Genomic DNA, 21535 nt, shown 5'->3' with positions numbered 1-21535 from the left:
TTAATGCTCAAGTGAGATCCAATATGTAAACTCTCCAAAATATGTGAGTGCATGTATATGTGAGAGTACAACCTTTGATTTATTATATGATATTCAACAAACAATTAATCAAAGGAAGTTAAAACACAATCCAAATCAAATATCTCAAAATGTTTTTCAAAAACTTTAAGCACAAGAGATATTTTTCGGCGCACAAGCTTAGTCAAAATGATTTTGCGTCGACAATCAAAGAAGACAAAAACTCAAGACGTCTACAATAAATTATGCAAGACTCACAAGCTTGCAAAATTTCCCCAAAATAATTTAGTTTGATCCTCAATGTTTAATCCACTTCTCTAATTTTATTTCCCAAAAAAAACTATCATCCCAAAGTTATGAGGAAATTTCAAGATCCTTGGAGGAAAAAAACAGTTGATTGATCCAAGTTCTCTTAGATGATTTTTTTTTTTTTTTGGAAAAAAAAAAAAGGAAAAGAAAAAATTTTAATTTACTTTCATTATGTTTTCTTGATATGAAAAAAATCAAACATTATTAAAAATTTATCGGGTAAAAAAAAAGGTGCATTTAGTGCCACCCTTTTTTAATCTAACATTGATTCACACGTAGGGAAAAGCTGGGTTGATTTTCATTACATTTATTTATTAGTAAAAGCCACCCTTAGCTACAACACATATACTTATATACGGTTTAAGTCCGAAGTTGGTTGTGCGTTTCCTACACCATATTGTTATTTGTGCAATTTGAAAAAACATTAATAATTTTTTTAAAAAAATAAATAATCTAAAATATTAATAATAATAAATAAAATAAAAAACACTGCACAGGTCAAATTTTAGAAACAGCTGGAGGAAGTCACAAAAAAACAGATAAGACGAACTCTTGAAATAGATAAAACAATCAGGGGGAAAAAACAACTTAGAAAAAATAAAATAAAATGCGCCAGTTAAAGTAACAGACTGGAAGTTTCAGGCCTTCTATAGGCAACTCAAAGTGGCCCAGATGAAAATGCTACATTCATTTTTACATTTTTTTTTTTCAATGTTTTTTTTTTTTTTTTTTTTCAAATTTTCAATTTTACCAATAATTTTTTTTATTTTTAATGTAATCCTTTAGGATTGAATAAGAAAACAAGTACACAAAAAAAATATTTAAAAGAATGAAGGAAGACGAATTGACACCCAGGCACAATATGGTGTTTCAAGAAACATTATATCCCCTAGATGTATAGGTTTATTGTGATGGTAAGACGGCTTGAACACTTGGTGCCATAAGATGAGTACTACAGAAAGCTTGAAGCATAGGAGGAAGAACTAACAGGAAAAAGAAGAGAAGAGGTGAGGAGAAGCTAAAAAAGGATGAAAAGGAGACAGAAAATGCAACCATAAAAGAGCCAAAAATATTAGGACAGGTTCTGTTACCAGTTATGCAATGCAACGGAAGGTCCAAATTCAAGCTTTAATTACAAGATACATGCATACATACATACATACAGAAGGATAAGAAATGGTTGGTTTTTACAATTGCAGGATTTTGTAATTGTGATTTGGGTATTTGAATATCTGGGTGTTATGTTTTTTCGGAAAAAAGGATAAATGAACTCAGAAATCTATAGAACTATAAAATGATCAAATGGAGGGACCAAGAAGCTTTCACTGCAGTTGGGACACGCCATAACTTTTCCACTGATCTAAATATAATGTTGCAGCTTTAACTCTAGGAGCTTCCATTGAAGACCAGCAAACTTGTCAAACGTGCTAATTTATAATTCAATTAACAGTACACATTATATTGGACAATACATAAGGTCTGTCTATCACACCTAAAAAGACTTTGATAATCTTATACCAGCCAAACTTATAATTAATTACATAACAACTATCATCGCATATGTGCTACAAACTTGCGAATAGCATCATAAACAAAGTAGTAGCACGAAAAGAACCATTTTTCAGCTAGATAGAACAACCTTCGTCGCCAAGTAGGATTGACATAGAGAACAACTATAACCCCCAAGAAAAATGTGATGTATGAAGCAGCAAAACTTGCAAAGAAGGTCACTGGTTCCACTTTATACCATTTCCCGTCGCTTTTTTCCGGAGAGTGAGGTGCCGGCTCAACAACGGGGCTGCAGTTTTTTTTCAGTATTTGCCCACAAAGAAATGGATTTCCAATGAAACTACTTGCTTCGAATGTCAAGAAATGCCCCTTGTCTGGAACTCTACCTGATAAATTGTTATGAACCACACTGAACACTGCCAAGAAGTCTAGATCAACAAGTATTGAAGGGATTTCCCCATTCAAATGGTTGTAAGAAAGGTCCAAACTTTCTATATGGCGTAGGTTTGAGAAAGAACTTGGTATAGGACCGGCAAATCGATTGTGGGACAAGTTCATTTCATGAATCCAACTTAGATTTCCTAGTTCATATGGGATTTCACCTGTGAGGTTGTTACATGACAAGTCCAATCCAGACATGTTATTTAGGATCCCACCCTTGTAGGACCTGAGTATGTTTTTTGTGACAAAGCCCAACTTCTTCTTGCAATACATAATATTGAACTGTCACCCCAACAACTTTGTGCCCCTTCAGTAAACCTCCAAGTTCCCAATACGGAGATCGATCCCACATGAATTCAAAATTTCGTGAAAAGCTGAACTGTAAGCCCCTAAATTTCCCAAAAGTGATTTTGCTAAAGCAGTGGGGTATTGACCCAGAAAGAGAGTTATTGGAGAGATCCATCATGCTTATTTCACTTAATTGACACAACTCATTTGGCATTAGTCCACTCAAATGGTTTCCACTCAACAAAAGGACTTTTAATCTAGAAAGCGATCCAATCACACTTGGAATCTTTCCAAATAAACTGTTATACCTAATGTTTAGTGATGATATTCCTGAAAAATTCAGAAAAGCTTCTGGTATTGATCCTCCAAATCTATTCCCTTCTAAATGCAAGTATCGCAAACGTTGAACCATTGAACATGAAGGTAAAGTTCCCGAAAGATCATTATAAGAAATGTCTAAATATTCATAAGGAATATTTTCACATGAAAATTGACCACTGAATAGATTATTCTGCATGTTGAGTACAAGCAACGAGAACCCATTGCCCATCAAATGAGGAATCTGACCAGACAGGTAATTGTTGCTAATATCTAAAACTGATAAAAATACAAATTTGTTAAATTGCTTAGAGTTCCAGAGAAGTAGTTATGGTCCAGATGCAGAAGAGTTAAACTGCTCATATTGAAGTGTTTTGAAAATATATGACCATGAAATCTATTGTGAGACAAATGCAAAAACTCCAATTGGGTGCAAGCTGCAAGCAATTCTTTTGGTACCTCTCCGGAAAATTTGTTGAAGGACATGTCCAATTGCCAAATCCCACTGATGTTGCTAATCGAGGATGGAACACGTCCTCCAAAAGCATTTCTGGATATGTTTATACGTTTTGTTTGCGGCAGCATCTCCCCTATGTTTGACTGAATTTCACCGACCAACTTATTGTCTGAGACATCAATATGGAAGCAAGCTGTCAGTGGCAAACGAAATTGACCCACCAAAGAGTTGTTCCTAAGAAATAGGTAGTCTAGTCCTGGATTGTTTTCTAGCAAGAACTTGGGAAAATGTCCTGTCAAGTTATTGTGGGAAAGATCGATGCTTATTAACTTGTATTGGAACAAAACGAATTTTGGAATATGACCACCTGAGAGTCTATTTAGGTTACAGTTTGATAACATAAGGACCTTTAGTTGAAATTTGGGAACCTCAATTGATAAGTCAGTTTCCACCTGGAACTTGTCATTGAAACTGAGGAATTGAACAACCTCAAGCTTGGAATGATTTGCAAATGAGCTAAATGAGAATAAGCCCTCGAAGGAATTGTTGCTAAAATCAATGTACTCCATTGCTGTTAGGCTGGAAATGAGAGATTCAGAAAGCTTCCCCGTGAATTGATTCTTGGAGAGATCCAAAAGCCTAAGATTTGTCAAATTATTCAAACATTGAGGAAGGGTCCCTTCGATATTGTTATCACTAATATCCAACTCTTGAAGTTACTTTAGTTCACACAAATATGCAAAATAAATCAAACCAGTAATGATTTCAAAAATTTGATATTCTTTCAATGGTAAAACATGGAACAAAACTATTTGCAAGGAAAATTAAAAATGAATGGATTGATAAGCTAGACATGCTGCTTAATTCTTACCTGGAGGTAAAGTGCCATTAAGCCTATAGCGAGCTGAAAAATAGTCTTAGAGCCAACTATAGATAAAGCCTTGAGAGAATGTAATGCTCGTATACTTGGAGGAATACTCCCACTCAAAAGATTATCCCCACAAATTTAAGACCTCCAAATTCCTAATAGCTACCATATCTTCAAAAGAAGTGTAAAATTTGAAAAAGAAAAGATCATTCCTTTTTTCTCTCAATATTTTTTGTCCATTACTATGAACATAAGAATTAAATGAATTGAACCAAAAAGCAAGAAGGTTTCAAACACATACCCAAGTCAGAAAGTTGTCCGCTAATTCCATTTGACTCAAGAGATAGATATCTAAGAGCTTGGAGCACCCTTAAAGGCTTTAACACTGATTGGTCAAAAGAATTGCTACTCAGATCAAGGTAACTTAGCTTGCTCAGTTGGGACAGTCTTTCAGAATCTGAGACAATTTTAAAACATTTTCAAATATATGCAACAATGTATTTTTTTTAAAAAAAAAAAATTATGGTGTCATACATACTCAAATTTTTGCACTCATCTAAAGAGAGAGAGAAAGAGAGAAAAGAAAAAAGAAGAGAATTTATATGTAAGTGAATAAGGGTTTTGAGTTGGAATTTAATATGGTATTCCTCAAATAAAAGTAAATATGATGAGCAAAATAATAGTCTATTAACTTTCAGACCTTGTGTAACGAAATATAAGTATTACTTCCAATTTAAAAAGCTAAGATTGCTCAAAGAATAAGCTATGTTGTGTCTCACATACACTGAAATGTTTTGAATGCCTTGATTCCCTTCTTACCACAATTTAATCCTAAAATGTTTAGCATAGAAATTTCATTGTCAACCTCTTAGGTGCTCCTAAGAGACCTCCAATAAAACAAATGAACACATTACCCTCAACAATGGCAAAGGTAAAGAAATTTGGTGGTGTTTGGAAAACTAAAACCAAATTTCATAATTTAATTCAGCCTAACTAATACTTTAAATTGCTCACGTATTGCACTTCTAAGACCATTCCAAATATCATACTTATTATATGCATTTCAAGATGAATGGGTGCCAACAAAACCAGCAAACTATACTAACCGAACTGCAATCGGTTGGTTTTTTTTGTTTATTCTTTGGATCCTTTACTTTTGGTTTGGAAAAGCAAGGAACCGAGTTTTCCAGTTTGGATTTAGTTTTTTACTTTAAAGAACTATTTAAACTGAACTAAACCTGTTGAGGAAGGCCATAATTCATGGCAACTGTTGGCCTCACAAGGCTTAGAATCTTATTTTGATGATGACAAATCAAAGGGACTTTATATATTTTGTTTAGTGAAATTTCAGGACTCAAGTGTGTTGATAAAAGATCAAGATCAAATACATAAAAAGTCTATTGAAAGCTTGTACTTAAAGTTAGAAGAACTTGATGAAAGTATGTACTTAAGTCAATGAGCTATGATTGTAAGCAAAGCAAATACATGAAGACATTGAGAGCAAAACAAATACATGAAGACTTAATGATTAGAAAGTCATAGTCCTTAAGAAATCTCATGTAAGTACTTCAAACAATTCAATATTGATGCATGAAGTTCTTAGGAATTAATATTGACTTAGAGAGCTATGTTTGAAAACCCCGAAAAACAATTTTCAAAAGTCTCATTTCAATATTCCAAGTTTAAAAGCTAAAAGGAGTTTTTGGAAACAAAGTTTTTAAAAGCATATGTTTTGCACGATTAGGCGACTGATGCTTCATTATCAGTTGACTAACATTTAAATGCTAAAAATATTAAGCAGACAGAATAGAATCAGGCGACTAACCTCTCAGGATCAAGCGACTAACCCCATTCTGTGTTTGAAAAATACCCTGAATTGTAAAGGATCAGGTGATTGACCTCAGGTCATAGTAGACTGACCTTCGACAATTTAAATTTATAACAGCAAGGGAATGTTTCCAAATTTGATTGCTTGGCCCTCAAACTTTCAAAAAACTTTGGAAATACTCCAATTAACTAGGGCAACATGAAAATTTACTTTTTAACTCTATAAATACATGTTATTCTAATGAATTAAACACAACTAGTAGGCACATACAAATAAAAATTCAAGAGTCCATTGCTAAAATTTTCTAAACCTATTGTTGTGTTATTGCTGACAAAGCCACAAGTTTTCTGATTTGTTTGTAATAAGAATTTCAATTCTAAATCAGAAATCTGGTAGCAATAATTTGAGCTTCATCTTTCTATATTGATTATTGATTGAAGTATATTGTTATTCAATTGTACTAATCTGCTCTTGTTGAGAGTGTTGCTTGTACACAAGTTGTTTCTCTTGCTATTATTTGACGATTTAGGATTTTTGAATTGTTAGCTAACGAGATGGGGTATTCTTATTAGAGAGATATTTTTTTTACGGTTCAAGGTTATTGAATTGTTGGACTAACGAGAAGGGGTATTCTTGTTAGAGAGGGATCTCCACCTAATAAGGAGAGGTTGTAACTTTGCCTGGTGAGAAAGTTGGAAAGAAAATTCCTCATAGCGGTTGCTTGGGGTAAGGACGTAGGCCGCTTGCTAAACCTTGTAAAGAATACGGTCTTTAGCTCTTCTTCCTACTCTCTTTAATTTTCTGCAAGTGTATAACCTACGTGTATGATCATTAATTACTTGCTGAATATTGAAAGTTGTTGAAATTTCTTGTTTTAATCCATATTTAAAATCAGCATACTATATTGATTGGTTGATTGAGAAATGAGTTTATCAAATTTTGAAGCTCACTAAAATATTGAATTTGTTTCACATTCAAAACCAAGAAACATATTGGTTATTATTATTTGGTTGTTAAGTTGTTTGACAAATTCAAAAGTAACCTTGAATACTGATTTAATTAGGTTGCTGAAGTGAAATTGCCCTATTAATTATAGGAAAGTTTCAGGCCATGTAAAATCAAATCTCTAAGAATATCTTTCACATTATAACTATTTATTGATTGAAAGGAACTTCAGATCTTGAATATTCTGAGATTTGTTAATCTATCATATATTGGTACTTGAAATTTACAAAACTAATCTTGAACATCATACAAGAACTGAACTTGGATTGATTGTTTGATATACTTGATTGTTAATCAATATTACTTTATTTAAAGTAATTGTTGAAGTTTGATTGGATTAAATTTTATGTTAAAGCCTTGAAAGCTAAAATTGTTGAAAGTACAACTTGTTGACTCTGTGAGTCAGATCCTGGTTTGATAATGACAATTCACTTTGTATCTTACCTGTGCACTAACCTTTTGAAAAAAATTAACCATAGCACGCAAGGATAGTAAAGACACAGTGGAAGCCATAAGGATCAAAATGATCACACCACAGGAAGGCATTTGAAAAGCAAAGGAAGTGAAGACCCATTTTTCAATTATATTTGCAAATTAAATTTTTGGGTCTGTAATAATTATGGTCTGTAATGACTGCATCTCATGCATAATAAGGATTATATGCTCAAATGACCGTAGACTGACCATTAGGACTCAAAACCCTTGTGCATAATGCTATAAACTTATTCACACATAGTTGAATAAGTTCATGAACAAAAACAGGGCAATGGTCATTTTGTACAGTCCCCAGTCGACTGACCTATAGTGTTCAAAATCCTTTGGTCGAGTGAAGCATTTATAAATGATTTTTTAATTGACTCAGGTGACCATCCAATTTTTCACACATCTGCCTAGGGCGTCTGACGCACTATACCCATCTTACACATCGTCCTTAGTAAACCAACCTTCAAGAGTAATTTTATCACGATCGACCAAAATGGACCCTTCAGGTAACCGACACCAAATGACGGGCTACCAAACCTACAAAGAGTTCAGATTGCCTCACCTTAGCCAACCGATACTATGCATGGACAACCAAACCCTTAAATTTTCAAATTTATAGAGTTTGTTCGGGCAACTGACCCTTAGCTTCGGATGACCGAACCTCTCGAGTTCACGTGTTTTTACAGCAGAAAATAAGAGTTAATTATATTTAATCTTTTTCAAAATGACCATCGTGTCCCCAACGGTTATAATTTTGGGAGATTGTATATATATCCCTTCAAAATGACACAGTGAATTATATCAATTAAATAATAAAATAAATGAGAGAAAAGAAAGTTTTTAAGGGGGTAACAGTAGGATCTCGTCAACAAAAAATTACCGAGAGGACTATTTGCAAGGCTTGAAATTCGTCGACGATGAACAAGTGTTCATCGAAAACTATCTACTTGGCCTCATCAACGAAGTGACGTGTCCAGTCGATGAAGGCAGGTATATAAATAGCTCAAACTCGGGTTTTCAGTGAGATTTCTGCATACAACTTTTTTCTCTCACCCAAAAATCGTCCTCCACTCATTCTCTTTTTGATTCCAGCTTCGTTCTTCGTTGATTCGACGATATGAAGCTGCCACGCTACTCGGGGGAAGATTCTCTCCATATCTGTTGGAGTGGATCATTGGTTAGGCCTACTTGGGCACCATCCCAAAATTTGGGTAAGTTGATTATTTTAATATTTATTAGTGTATTTGGTATTTCTAGGTTGAGGAAAAGTTTTAGATGAGTCTATACTGAATTTTTGTTGGGGGAAATGTTAATTTCAGGGTATTGTGCTGGGAACATTACAAGTGTAGGATTGGGTATTTTGTGAGCTTCTTAGTAAGTCAGGTAAGGGGATAAACTAAGTTGGTCTTCTTATGAAAATATATTTATTATTTTACAGCATTTAACTTCAGGTAAATATTTATATTGTAAAATTATGTTTAGGAATAATGTTGTTGATCAGAAATATGATTTTCCTATATAATATCGTAAATATGATTTTAGAACAGATTTTATGTTTTGAATATTACCCTTTCTATGTGGCATGAGTAACATTTACCATAGAAATTATGTTAATGGAATATTATGTTTTCCCAGAGTAATCATGTATTACTAGTTTTCAGGAAAAACCATATAATAGTACAGGAACTATGTTCTAAATATTATGTTAAACAGTATAGAGATTTCATGATTCAGTAGGTTATGATGTGCTGGCACAAATGCTATGATTTACATGATATGTTATGCCAACGCAGATGCTGTGATTCAGGTTGGCACATATGCCATAAACATGTAAGATATGATAGGATCTATGAAACATTAATATGTCAGTTATTGCTATGGAATATGAAATAGTTATGTTCAGTATATGAAACTTATAATATGATATCGGAACCCAGATGGTATGGTTTAGTTCAGTTTCAGGAGTACGGTACCGTACCTATATGTTTAGAATTATGATAGTGCTACCACACAACCAGTAGTGTGGGAGATGGCAGTTAGTGTAAAGTGGAGTTGTTCCCCTGGAAGTCCGAGACCAGGTGGGACAGACCCATCATACTTACAGACTTATGATTGATCTAACATGGTCGGCCAGTCATTGCAAGGTCCCGCCTTCGGGCTGCACAACTTAGTCATGTGGGGGTAAGACATGACATCAGCTAGCTATCCATCCTGGGTGTTATTTCAATATTATACCGTTATATAAGATGATTTTCATGTTTAGTAATTTAGTACGTTGTATTATGTTATAAGGAATCATGTTTTATTCAGATATGATATCAACAATTTTTACTAGATATGATGTATGTACTGATATGATGTATAACACAAAAATACTCATGTTGCCACATACTGATGTTAGTTTATTTCCCTTACTGAGAGGTGTATCATCTCAGTTATATAAACATTTCAGGACTCCCAAATAGAAGAGCGAATAGAGCTCCGTAATGTTAGAGGTCGACTGTCTTACCCTATCAAAAAGGGTAAGCCGTTATGCCAGGAGTTTTGGGTTATGACCCTAGGGCACATTTTTTGTCTTTTTGGAATGAGTATATGTCATTGACATGGTCGGAAAAACTATGGTATTGTACTCGTTGGATAACTGGATATGTATATGTTTTTATGTTTTCCGCTGCTTAGGTATCAGAATTGTATTTCAGGTATATCCCTAGTACCCATGGGTCCAGGTGGATTATGTCTTATCAGCTAAACAGGATAACATGATAATTATATTAAATGTATTATGAAAAAAAAAATTATTACGGTAAAATATACAGGTCGTTACATATCATATATATCTATTGAATTGATATATGCTTAGACTACCCTAGGTTGTGTATTTACTGCTCCTGGTTTGTTGAACCTAGGAAAAAAAATTTTTAATTTCCAATTCACCCCCCCCCCCCCTCTTGGGATTACACCAAAATCAACACAGCTGATATAAAACATGTATGATTGCCTTATCTATTTTGCAAAAACACTTCAGATTGGGGTATTGAAGTTATATATTTGTTCATAACTAAGAAGAATTATTGATTCTGAAATTTGGTTATGTATTGAAGTATTGGATTCAAATACTGAAGTGCTAAATATTGAAACTGAATTTAATAAATCATTCAATTGAAACAAAATTACAAGGACACTTAAGATTATTTGTTGAAATCAATATTGTCCTTCATGTATAAATCTGATATGGAATTGTTATTCATTAAAGCACTAAAAGTTGTATAAACAACATCACCTGTTGTTGGTTAATATAAATAAAGTGGTTGATAAGAATTAAATTGTTGATTGGAGAGTGTGATTATAATCAACTTAAGTTGAAAATGAGTTATACTTAAAGAGTTTGCAAAGAAAATTTTATAAACTCAATTCACCCCCCCCCCCCTCTTGGGAGTACACCTTACCTTTCAGCAACAATCTTGCTTAAGATCACAAAAAGTATTAAGCAAATTAGTGACTGATATTACGTGAACTTCCTAGTTAAGAGAAGTCAGAAAATCATCTAAATATGAACATGAGCGTGTAGATTAATTGCATTCAATTTTATGTTTCCCATTTACATATATAAATATGGGTTGTATAGAGTTTGGAAAAATACATTAATAACAATTCATTCTTTACTCTATTTGTTTGTTCTCTATTTCCCCCTCGTTTCTATATGCTATAGTTTTATCATGGTATTAGAGCAAATCGATCATTGAGAGGTTAAACTTCTGTTTGAGGATAATTCTCCTCAGTTTCGTTCCTCTATTTTTGAATACTATTAAAAAGAGGATGTATTTCTCATATCTTCTCACATCAACATTACTGTCAAATGTTGAGTGTGTGTTCTATTTTTCAGAATTCCACTACTTTTGATTGTGGGATTATTATGATGCTCTCTATCATTGAGCATTTTTTCAAACAGTTGGGGTGCACAACCTTCATATTGCCTTTCTATTCATAGGTGAAGAAGGTGGGTTTTGGGCTATTTTTCTTAGGCTAAAGCCCAGTCCACACACGCACACACAGTCACTCCATTCCATTTCTCTTTGGGTTGCACATTTTATTTTAGCCAACAAACACTAACTTGAGCCCAACCCATGCCACTAAACATACCCGCGCCCCAAGTCAAACTAGATCCTTTTTTTTTTTTTCAAAAAAAAAAACAGACAAGTTCACTTCTCATGCCTGAAAGGCAACTAAGGTGGAAAAATATGATGATCCTAATCATCACTCATGCCTTCAACAATTATATCATCCTAAACTAATTTTGGTTTCTCCACCACTCACGGAGGACAATTATTCCACATGGAGTCATGTAATGATTCTCGTACTCCAAGCAAAAAAGCAAAATACGCTTCATTGATGGCATGCCACCTTCACCATCTTCCGAAACCCTTGGAACACCCACAATGGAGACGATGCAATGTTATGGTAATTTCTTGGCTTCTCAATTCTATTTCGAAAGAGATTTCTAATAGTGTGATCGATTGTGAAACTGCCCACGCCATTTGGGATGATCTGAAAGATCGATACTCCCAAGTCAATGGCCCTCTCTTATACAAGCTTCAACAAGATATTAACAATATTGTTCAATGATATTTATTAATTAGTGCGTACTTTGCCAAATTGAAGAGTGTTTGGGACAAGCTACGTGCAGTTCATGGGACGTCTACTTGCACCTGCAACGCACGCAAGGAGACTTTCACACAGCAAGAACTAGATCATGTCTTGAATTTATTTATTTTTTTGGGCTCAACAATTCCTGCACTGTGATCCATGGGCGAATACTTCTGATTGGTCCAGTTCCCACTCTCAACTGCACCTATGTTATCATGCTTCAAGAAGAATGCCATTGCAGCGTTTTGCCTCCACCATCCATTGAAGGTATTGCTTTGGCCGCCACCAACTATCAGCCATGAAAGGAATGATGCCTTGGTCCACCTAGGAAGTCTATCAAATGTACTCACTATAGCAAAGAGGGTCATATTGCGGATCAATGCTACCGCGTCCATGGCTTCCCTCTAGGACCTCGTAATTCTAAGCCCAATCAGGGTTCTAAGCATAGTGCTCATCAAGCTTCTTCCAATCCATCTACTAGTAGTCTTCCTTTCACCCTTGAATAGTGCCAGCAGCTTTTGGCCATTTTCAACAACTCTTTTTCCCCTCAATCCATGACACACCAAGTAGGTAGTGTGGAATCTTCATTGTCAGGTAAGTATAATAATGATTCTTTATGGATTCTTGATAGTGGGGCAACTGAACTTATGGTTCGCTCACCCACTGCTCTAACCCAATCTTTCCTAGTACATGGTCGTATTGTTAAACTACTGTATGGCTCCTATGCCACCATTACTCATATTGGATTAGTTCACTTTTCTTCCAATCTTATTTTTGACAATATCCTTTGCATCCCTACTTTTCATTTCAACTTAAAATTTAATCCATAAATTGTGCAAAACCCTTCATTGTCTCATTATTTTTTCTTTTGATTTTTATTTTATTCAGAACATATACATGATGAAGATGATTGGGATGGGAACTGAGCGGGACGACTTATGCACCTCATCAACACCAAGAATGCTTGTTATCAGGTGGCTACATCCACATCCATTTCCCAACTTTGGCGCTGTCGTTTGGATCTTCTGTCAAATAAAAATTTTCCTTTTCTTTCTAATAAATTCCTAGAGATTTGTAGTTCCAATTTTAAATTAGGTTTAATTCGTCCATTAACTAACATGATCGTGCACCTTTTCCACCTAGTTTCATTTCTTCTCTTAAACCTTTGGACCTATTGCATGTTGATATTTGAGGGAGCCATCGTGTCCCTTTCACTATTGGGGCATACTAATTTCTTGCCATTGTTGATGATTATACCCATTGTACCTAGGTTTACTTAATGCGCCATAAATCTGAGACCTGCTCTCTCTTGCAATCCTTCATTCACCTTGTTAAAAACCAATTCTCCACCACCATACAATTCATCCAAAGTGATAATGGGCCTGAGTTTGACATGCCCTCATTCTATTCCCCCAAAGGCATCGTACATTAAACCAATTACGTCAACAATCCCCAAAAAAAGGAGGAGTTAAACGCAAACACTATCACCTTCTTAATGTTGCCCATGCATTAATTTTTCAAGCTCGTATGCCTAAAAACTTTGGGGGTGGATGTCATTCTTACTGCAAATTATCAACTTATCTCATTAACCAAACCCCTTCTCATATTTTAGGTGGTTTGTCTCCTTATGAGAGATTACATAATGTCAAACTTGCATACAATCACTTGCGAGTTTTTGGATGCTTATGCTTTGCTTCCATTCACTTGCAAAACCTAGCAAAGTGTGATCCAAGAGCAACTCGATGTGCTTTTTTTGGTTATCCATATGGTCAAAAGGGATACCATTTTTATAACCTTGCAACACATAAAGTCTTTGTGTCTCGAGATGTTCTCTTCCACTAAGATTTCTTCCCTTTTGCATCATCTACTCCTAAGCCGACAGAACTTGTCCTACCTTGTCCAATTCCTTCTTTTGACCATATAATATAAAATTCATCTTTGTCACCCTATTTTTCCTCACCACCTATCTCTCACCCATCCCCATCCACTTTTTTACCCTCTCCTTCACCACCTTGACAATCTAGTCGTCCTACTCAGCCACCATCATACTTGCAAGATTTTCATGTGGAATAGGTGTTGTGAAAAATAAATTTCACAACAGGATATATATAAAGGATCAAACACACAAAGTAGCACTTTATGATTAATATATAGAACAAATCACAACCATGACAAATAAATAAAAGCAATAACAATACAATAACACAAGGAATTACATGGTTCGGTAATGCCTACATCCACGGGAGCAAATAACAAAGATTCACTACCTTTATTATCCAAAGTATGTGAACAATACATCAAACCTCTCAACCATCTTACATATACATCAGACACAATGTATATGTTAGCCTTGGTGGCTACATGAATTTAATTGTCATGTTTTGATGATAACAACCCATTAGTGGTTCTAGGTAAACTAATCTTTGCATATCAAGGTATGATAAGTACAAACTCAAATGCAAAGATTAAGTAAAATCCTAATAGGTTAGACATCATAAAAAAGGAGAGATTGTCAGCCTTGGGGCATCATTATCATATTTATTGTGTTTCTCTGGCCAGCTACCACTCCCAACTCTAACCAAATGCACTGCAGGAGGTTGCCTCTCTACTTATCAAGTATGACTTCTCTCTCTCTCTCTCTCTCTCTCTCTCTCTCTCTCTCTCTCTCTCTCTCTCTCTCTCTCTCTCTCTCTCTTTGTGCTCTTAATCTTCCTCTCTTCTCTATTTCTTTCCTTTTATTTTTAGTTCTACCAAACAATACTCAAGCTCCTTCTTTAATCTTTTTTATTCTTGTCCGTTCTTTTACCCAAAACAAGTCGAAGTTCTCTTCTTCTCTATTTATTCTTTTCTTTTCTTTTCTTTTCTAACCAAACACGTAGACTCGAAGGTTGCAAATTTTCTGCCTTTTCTTTCTTCTCTTTTCTAACCAAAAAAACAAACCTGGGGGGTTTTAGGTTGGATTCGATTGAATTTTCTAGTAAAAGATTGATTAGGTACAAATATGGTTGAGTTTTTTAGTCAAATATTGACTGAGTATACATATGATTCGACCGAGTTTTAGTCAAAGTTTGATTGGGTTTTGAGTTAGGTTGATCGGGTTTCATGTTAGGTTGACCGGGTTTTCGAGTTAAACTAACCAATTTTCAAGTTAGATTGACCAGGTTTACAGGTTGGTTGACCAAGTTTTTGGGTATGGTTAACCAAATTTCCAAGTTAAGTTGACTAGGTTTTTGGGTTTGTTAACCGTGTTCTAGGTAGGCTTGATCAAGTTTTTATGAAAAGTTGACTAGGCTTTTAGGCTAGGTTGATCGGGTTTTCGGGTTAAGTTGATCGAGCTTTCGGGTTAGGTTAACAGAGTTTATGGGTTGGTTGACCAAGTTTTTAGGTATGGTTGATCGAGTTTGGGTATGTTTGACTTTGGTTTTCAAGTATGAATCATGAATTTAACCAATCTGAATCCTCAGGTGGATTTTTAATTCAAACGATACTTAAGGGTGGATGATTTGAATACACTTAAATAGTTTGATTCAAGAACAATTTACTCAAATAATGGTTCAAAAGCAGCATTGAAATCAATCAACCCACACACTCAAAACAATGCAACTAATAACCCAACTTTGTTCCAAACAACACAGAGTTGAATTGAGTCTATCCTAGTTTCCAAAATTTTGCAATTCAATATCAAGATCCCATCCAGACATAATTGGCATTATTTGATCATACACATAACACTAAATTTGACATTGCAATTAATACTCCTTCCATTGAACACAATTTTAACTTCATCTACACACTACAGCACCCATCAAATTACACTATAAATTATTTTGTTCAATATACCATGTATTTTTCTCATCCACTCATAACACATGCCTAAGTCCAATTACCCAAACCCAAACAATCTATAAGACAACCAAGCATTCCACTAAGATGAAGAAGAACCTAAATACCTGTTAGAATCTATATTCTGCTCCTTCTCTTCCTTTGTCTTGCATTGTCTCTCTATTTCCTACTTTGATCTAATGGAGCTCTTCTATTTGGCTTCTATGAGCTTTTCTCAACAACCAATTCTCATAGCTCCTTCCTTCTATCTATATACTCCTCACCATAATAGACTCTCTTTCTCTAATCTTCTCTAATCTCCCCTTCTATGTTCTCCTTTACTCTCATTTCTTCTACTTGAATGCCTTTTCTCTCTCCAAAAGATGGCTTATTTCTACACACAATAACCCATTTATAGGGAGACTCCCCAAGCTAGAAATCTCCTATGCTCTAAAATTCCCCCCTGACTTTGTTATGCTTTGCGAATACTGTGAGGTTGAATCTACTAATTCATTTTGTGTATTTATATTTTTTGGGGGGTTCATTATTTGCTTCTTTTTATGCTGCCAAGTGTCAAGGAGTAGTTTTTAGGAATATGCTTCTATTAGGGGAGTTTCTAAAGTGTTCAAGCTGGTGAGAAAAGGAATATGAAGGCCAATGGTAAGGGTTGATTGGACCTAAGAGGGGTTACAGACTAATGTGTTGGGGCATAATAGGTCAAGCTCAAAGCAACTGCTGACTCTCAAGCCCACAATGGGCCTCAAATGGGAAGCCTAACTTGCCCTTGGACCTTATGACACATCTGAAAAAAAGGTGAGCCAAAATGGAATGTAAATAAAGTCAAACTACAATGAATGTGAAATTAAGACAAGGTTTTTATCTAATTAAAAGGAGTCTATCAAGTACACAATGGTTTTAAGTCTAGTTATCAAGGTAAGGAATTGGGAACAACTTGTAATCCCAAGTTTGGCTGGGCAGTGTGGGGGTATAAATATTTGTTTTATTAATTTTATAAAATACCTCTATATATATTCACACAGTGTGGTTGGTACACTAATTTTGCCCTCTTTATCACTTTATCCTCTTCATTTCCTCTCCCACTCTCCTTAATTATCTCTATGTCTCTCTTAATCTCTTTCTCTTTCCCTCTCATTCTTACATCTTCTAATATATTATCGTTCACCTCCCTTATATTTTTACTCTTATCAACTCTCTCTACAATTTCTACAACTCTAAATATCCTATTTGCCCTTTTCTTGTAAGTCACCGCTTACTTTATAAGGTATCCTACATTTCTAAGAGGATTATTTGAGTTCTCACACCACTTTCACAAAAACAAAAACAAAAAACCAAAAAAAAACAAAAACAAAAACAAAAAAACAAAAACAAAAAAAATCTTAATTCCACTCGAGAAACTATTTATTGAAAATACCTCAGGCACAAAAAAACATAGCATTCTTTTAAAAGATATAACAAGATACATATGTAAGTAACAAAAAATTGGTACACTATAATTCTCAAAGTTTACTCTATTTTATATGCTACTAACTTTTAGATGACTTTTAGCTGCCGTTCGATTAAGAGAATATAAAATGCTCCATGAAATGACTTTAAATGAAAAGACACACTTTAATATTTCCAATTTATAGGAATGCTTTTATTTAATTTCCATTTAAAGGCTCCAAAAAATTTTGACATTTATATCAAGTCACATTATGGCTCCAAAACAAACAAACGAATAAAATACAAAATCGTAGTGTTTAGGAAGTCATATAAAAATCTTGAGCTTAAAGAGGAATTTCAATAATCATCGTCATACCTTGCATAGAGAAGGAATACAAGAAATGATTATGACTTAGATCCAACGTTTCCAAGTTCTTCAAAGATGACAATTCTGCACTCAATAGCAAAAACACAAAGTAATATACGACCTAAAGTGTTCATGATCTTGATTACGGTGAAATAATTAATATATATTAGGTTGTCAAAATATATGTTTTCTATTTTTGATAAACAATATATCATAAGAAAATGAAATAGAAGTGCAATTAAATGATAACTTACACAACGCAAGTGTATAACAATAAAATTACCAATTGATTTGATTTCATTTTTATACACCAAACATTGTGTTAGTACCTAATTTGAGGTTATTTTTATTTTTCATACTATAATTTTTGTCTTTCATTATCAAGTTTTCTAATAATAAAAAATATATTAGTGGATTTTTATCCAATTGTCTAGTTGTGGGAAAGTTGAAAATATTTTTTATTAATATTTTCAAGTTCTCCAAATAAATCTTATAAAATTGAAAATAGGACGACACGTTTTTATTTTTAAGAAATCTAGAAATAAAAAATAAGACTATTTTTATGGACTGAAAATAACTTCATTTTTTATATGAAACTTAATGTCCACTCTTAAGTTTTAAATTAAGAAACGTTGACTCCAATTTTAAATTAACTATTCCCCAAATTATTGTCAGGTTTGCATTTTTAAAAATCTAATTTTTCCAAATTTTTGGGATCATTTTGAATGTCTTCTTGAATTATACGAAAATGTTTTAAAAACGAGTGTTGTTAAATTTGACCCAACTTGTATTTAATAAATGAGGTCAAAACTGAGTTGGTCATATTTATGTTAAATGTGAGACACATATAACGATCAAGTATAACTCAAGGGGAACATTGAAAATGATCCCAAATATTAGGAAGCAAAATCAAATTATTTTAGTCAACTAAAAAAATTTAAGTATTTTAAAGAACATAACGTATTTTCAACTCAACAAGACTCGGGGAAAACAAAAAACAAAAAACAAAACAAAACTTGAATATGGATGTAGAGTAGGTAAGCATGCCTTGGATCGGAAAGAATCCATCAAGACCATTGTGACCAAGAATCAAAGTCTTGAGTGAAGTCAGTTGGCCAAGTGATCGGAAGATGTTTCTCTTGTAAAAGTAATTATAGCCCAAGTCCAAGATTTCTAACTTCTTCAAACTTGTTAACTTTTCAAAACCTGCAATCAACAAAATCAATTCTTTATTGTGCAATACCCAGTGGGATCAAATTAACCTCTGATCAGTTTCTACGCTTGTTGTATGGTAAGTGGCTCCGAATTGATCCTCAACAATGCATGAAACATAATGAAACAAGTGTTTGACTTATGCATAGCCATGTGCTTTTCATGATAAAGATTATCACTATACTAATATAAAATAAAAAATATGCATTGGTGAGTCGAATTAAAATACGTAAATACCTAGTCTTATCAATAGATTAGTTATAATTGATTTGATTCTTGTTGATTGCAGGAAAGTCCGTTTCAAAAAAAATAGATTATACAAGAAAGCAAGTTGTTATTATAAAGTAAATAACAATGTGAACTTTCTATAAGTCCTATTATATAGGGAATAAATAAATAATAGCTATCCTCTTACATCTTATTTCAAAGAATAGTTATTCCACCGACCCAATAACGAGTCAAATATTCAAAGTATACATATACAAGTGATATGCACCAATCTATAACAAATACGCTAGCGATGGGTCTCCCAGTGATTGCTAGTCATTTTACCCCTAAATAATAATTAAAAAAAAAAAACATATTGTAGTAAGTTGACATACCTTGATTTGGAAGAAAGCCGGAGATGGAATTAAGAGACAAGTTAAGGGTTGTGAGGTCCTGGAATGGGAGAAAGAGGGAGGCATTCAGAAGCCTATCTTCACAACGTATGCATTCTAAACGTTCATAATAGGTTATGTTGTTGATATTAAAGAGGGAGAGGTCCATGAGCCGTCCAGTAGTGGAGTTGCACTTCACTCTTTCCCACTTACAGCAGTCAATACTCTCTGCTGCCCCAGCCACCCATGAAGGAAAAATATCAGTAGTAGACGAAGAAGAAGAACTAAGCCAGTTGGACTTGACGAAGTCCTTTATGCGTAATAGAGCCTTCCTCTCTTCTGCGTGGCAACCTCTGCCGCTGCTGCTGCTGCTGCTTCTTCCTCCATGGCTGCAGGTAAGAAGCAAGAACAACAGCAGTACTACAACTGTCTTCGATGCCCAAAGAGAAGAGTTACACTTCTTCCTAACCAGCAGAGCTCCAGTGCCCTCCATTACTTAAATGAGAAGTGAAAAAAGGAGAGAGAGAGAGAGAGAAAGAGCTAGAGTGCGCGCGTGTGTGTGTGTGTAGTTATATGTAGTCGTTATATAATCCCCTTTAAGCGCGTGGAATAATATTCAACTTCTCAGGTAGGCCTGGCAAAACGGGTCATAACCCGTCGGGTCACCCGGACCCGTCCATTTAAAACGGGTTCGGGTTTAAGAAAGTTAACCCATTTAATAATTGGACGGATCACGGATTAACCCGTTAATTTCAGTTCAGTGCTTCTCAGTTCTCACACGCGCACGCCTCACCTCACCCTCACGGTTCACACTTCACAATCACACACACTGACACACTTAAAAAAAATAAACCCTAAGGTAAAGTTCCCCTTCCCGACTCCCTAACCAGCGCCGCGCCGCGCCTCTCCAGTCTCCACTCTCTAGTCTCCTCTTCTGGCGCCTAGGTCGTCTCTCTGACCTCTCGTCCACGACATCTTCTCCGTCCCCAGCAACTTCAACCCCACTCACAGCCACTCCGGCAACATAGCCGAACCTCCCATACCATAATGCCCAGAGCAGCAATTGTGAACCGGCACACCCCCATGATCTCAACACCGGAGCACAGTTGCCGTCGTCACCCTTCGTCTCCGACAAGGTCCTGGACGAAAATGTCGTCGCCAGCCTTCCAGTCTCCAGTCTCCTCGTCTGGCCAGCTCCACCTCCACAGACCACTTCTCCACGTCAACACCCCCCCACCCCAGCTCCACACACCATTTCTTTTTATTTAGAAATTAATAAATAAAATGCAGTTTTTTTTTTTTAATGTCATTTTATATGAAATTTTAAAATACAAAAATTATATATTTTTAAACGGGTGACCCGTTACCCGCCCGTTTATTAAATGGGCAGGTTAGGATTGGCATGTGTATGATCCGTTTAACATTAACCCGTTTATGACCCAACCCGTTTATGACCCGACCCATTAGTGACCCGCCCAAACCCGGCCCGCCCGCCCGTTTTGCCAGGCCTATTCTCAGGATACGCCGGTGTGGACACGAAATTCCTTCTTTCCAGAGCCATAGCAGGAAAGTCATTAGCGTGATTTATGGGTAAGAGGAGGAGAAGGAGTGGTTGGAAAGCAGTGGCTTTTGTCAATGGCGTGAGGAAAGATGCAGCGACTTTGAAATGGGAAGTAAATTTGAGCTGACGACGGTCATGGAACGAAGCATTCATATTAATTAGTCCTCTAATTTTGTGTTTAAAGCATTAAATTGACTGTATCCATTTAAATTTTCTTTTAAATTTATATAAATATAAATTTAATTTTTAATATACATGCTTCTAAATACCAGCTAAGAACAATGCAGAGAGAATAATTAAGGCTTGCGTATTAGTAATTTTTTAAAAATTATTTTTTTAGTTCTTTAAAAAATACGAAAATGT

At 34.9% G+C, this 21535-nt stretch overlaps 1 protein-coding gene across 1 annotated transcript; it reads right to left on the bottom strand.

The window, feature by feature from the left end:
• Nucleotides 1-1878: 1878 nt before the first annotated feature.
• On the bottom strand, nt 1879-21325 carry LOC131158519 (receptor-like protein 56). The gene is made up of 9 exons (XM_058113389.1): nt 21115-21325; nt 20499-20823; nt 19615-20000; nt 18848-19006; nt 17810-17884; nt 4510-4665; nt 3273-4049; nt 2596-3162; nt 1879-2438 (listed from the first exon to the last, which is right to left on the bottom strand). The coding sequence occupies exons 1-9, from the start codon at nt 21323-21325 to the stop codon at nt 1879-1881; spliced, it is 3216 nt and encodes a 1071-aa protein (XP_057969372.1).
• Between the last annotated feature and the right edge of the window lie 210 nt (nt 21326-21535).

The sequence above is a fragment of the Malania oleifera genome, chromosome 6, assembly GCF_029873635.1.
Source record: "Malania oleifera isolate guangnan ecotype guangnan chromosome 6, ASM2987363v1, whole genome shotgun sequence".
NCBI lineage: Eukaryota > Viridiplantae > Streptophyta > Magnoliopsida > Santalales > Ximeniaceae > Malania > Malania oleifera.
Note: the sequence above shows the minus strand (reverse complement) of the source record. Positions and strands in the feature narration are given on the sequence as shown.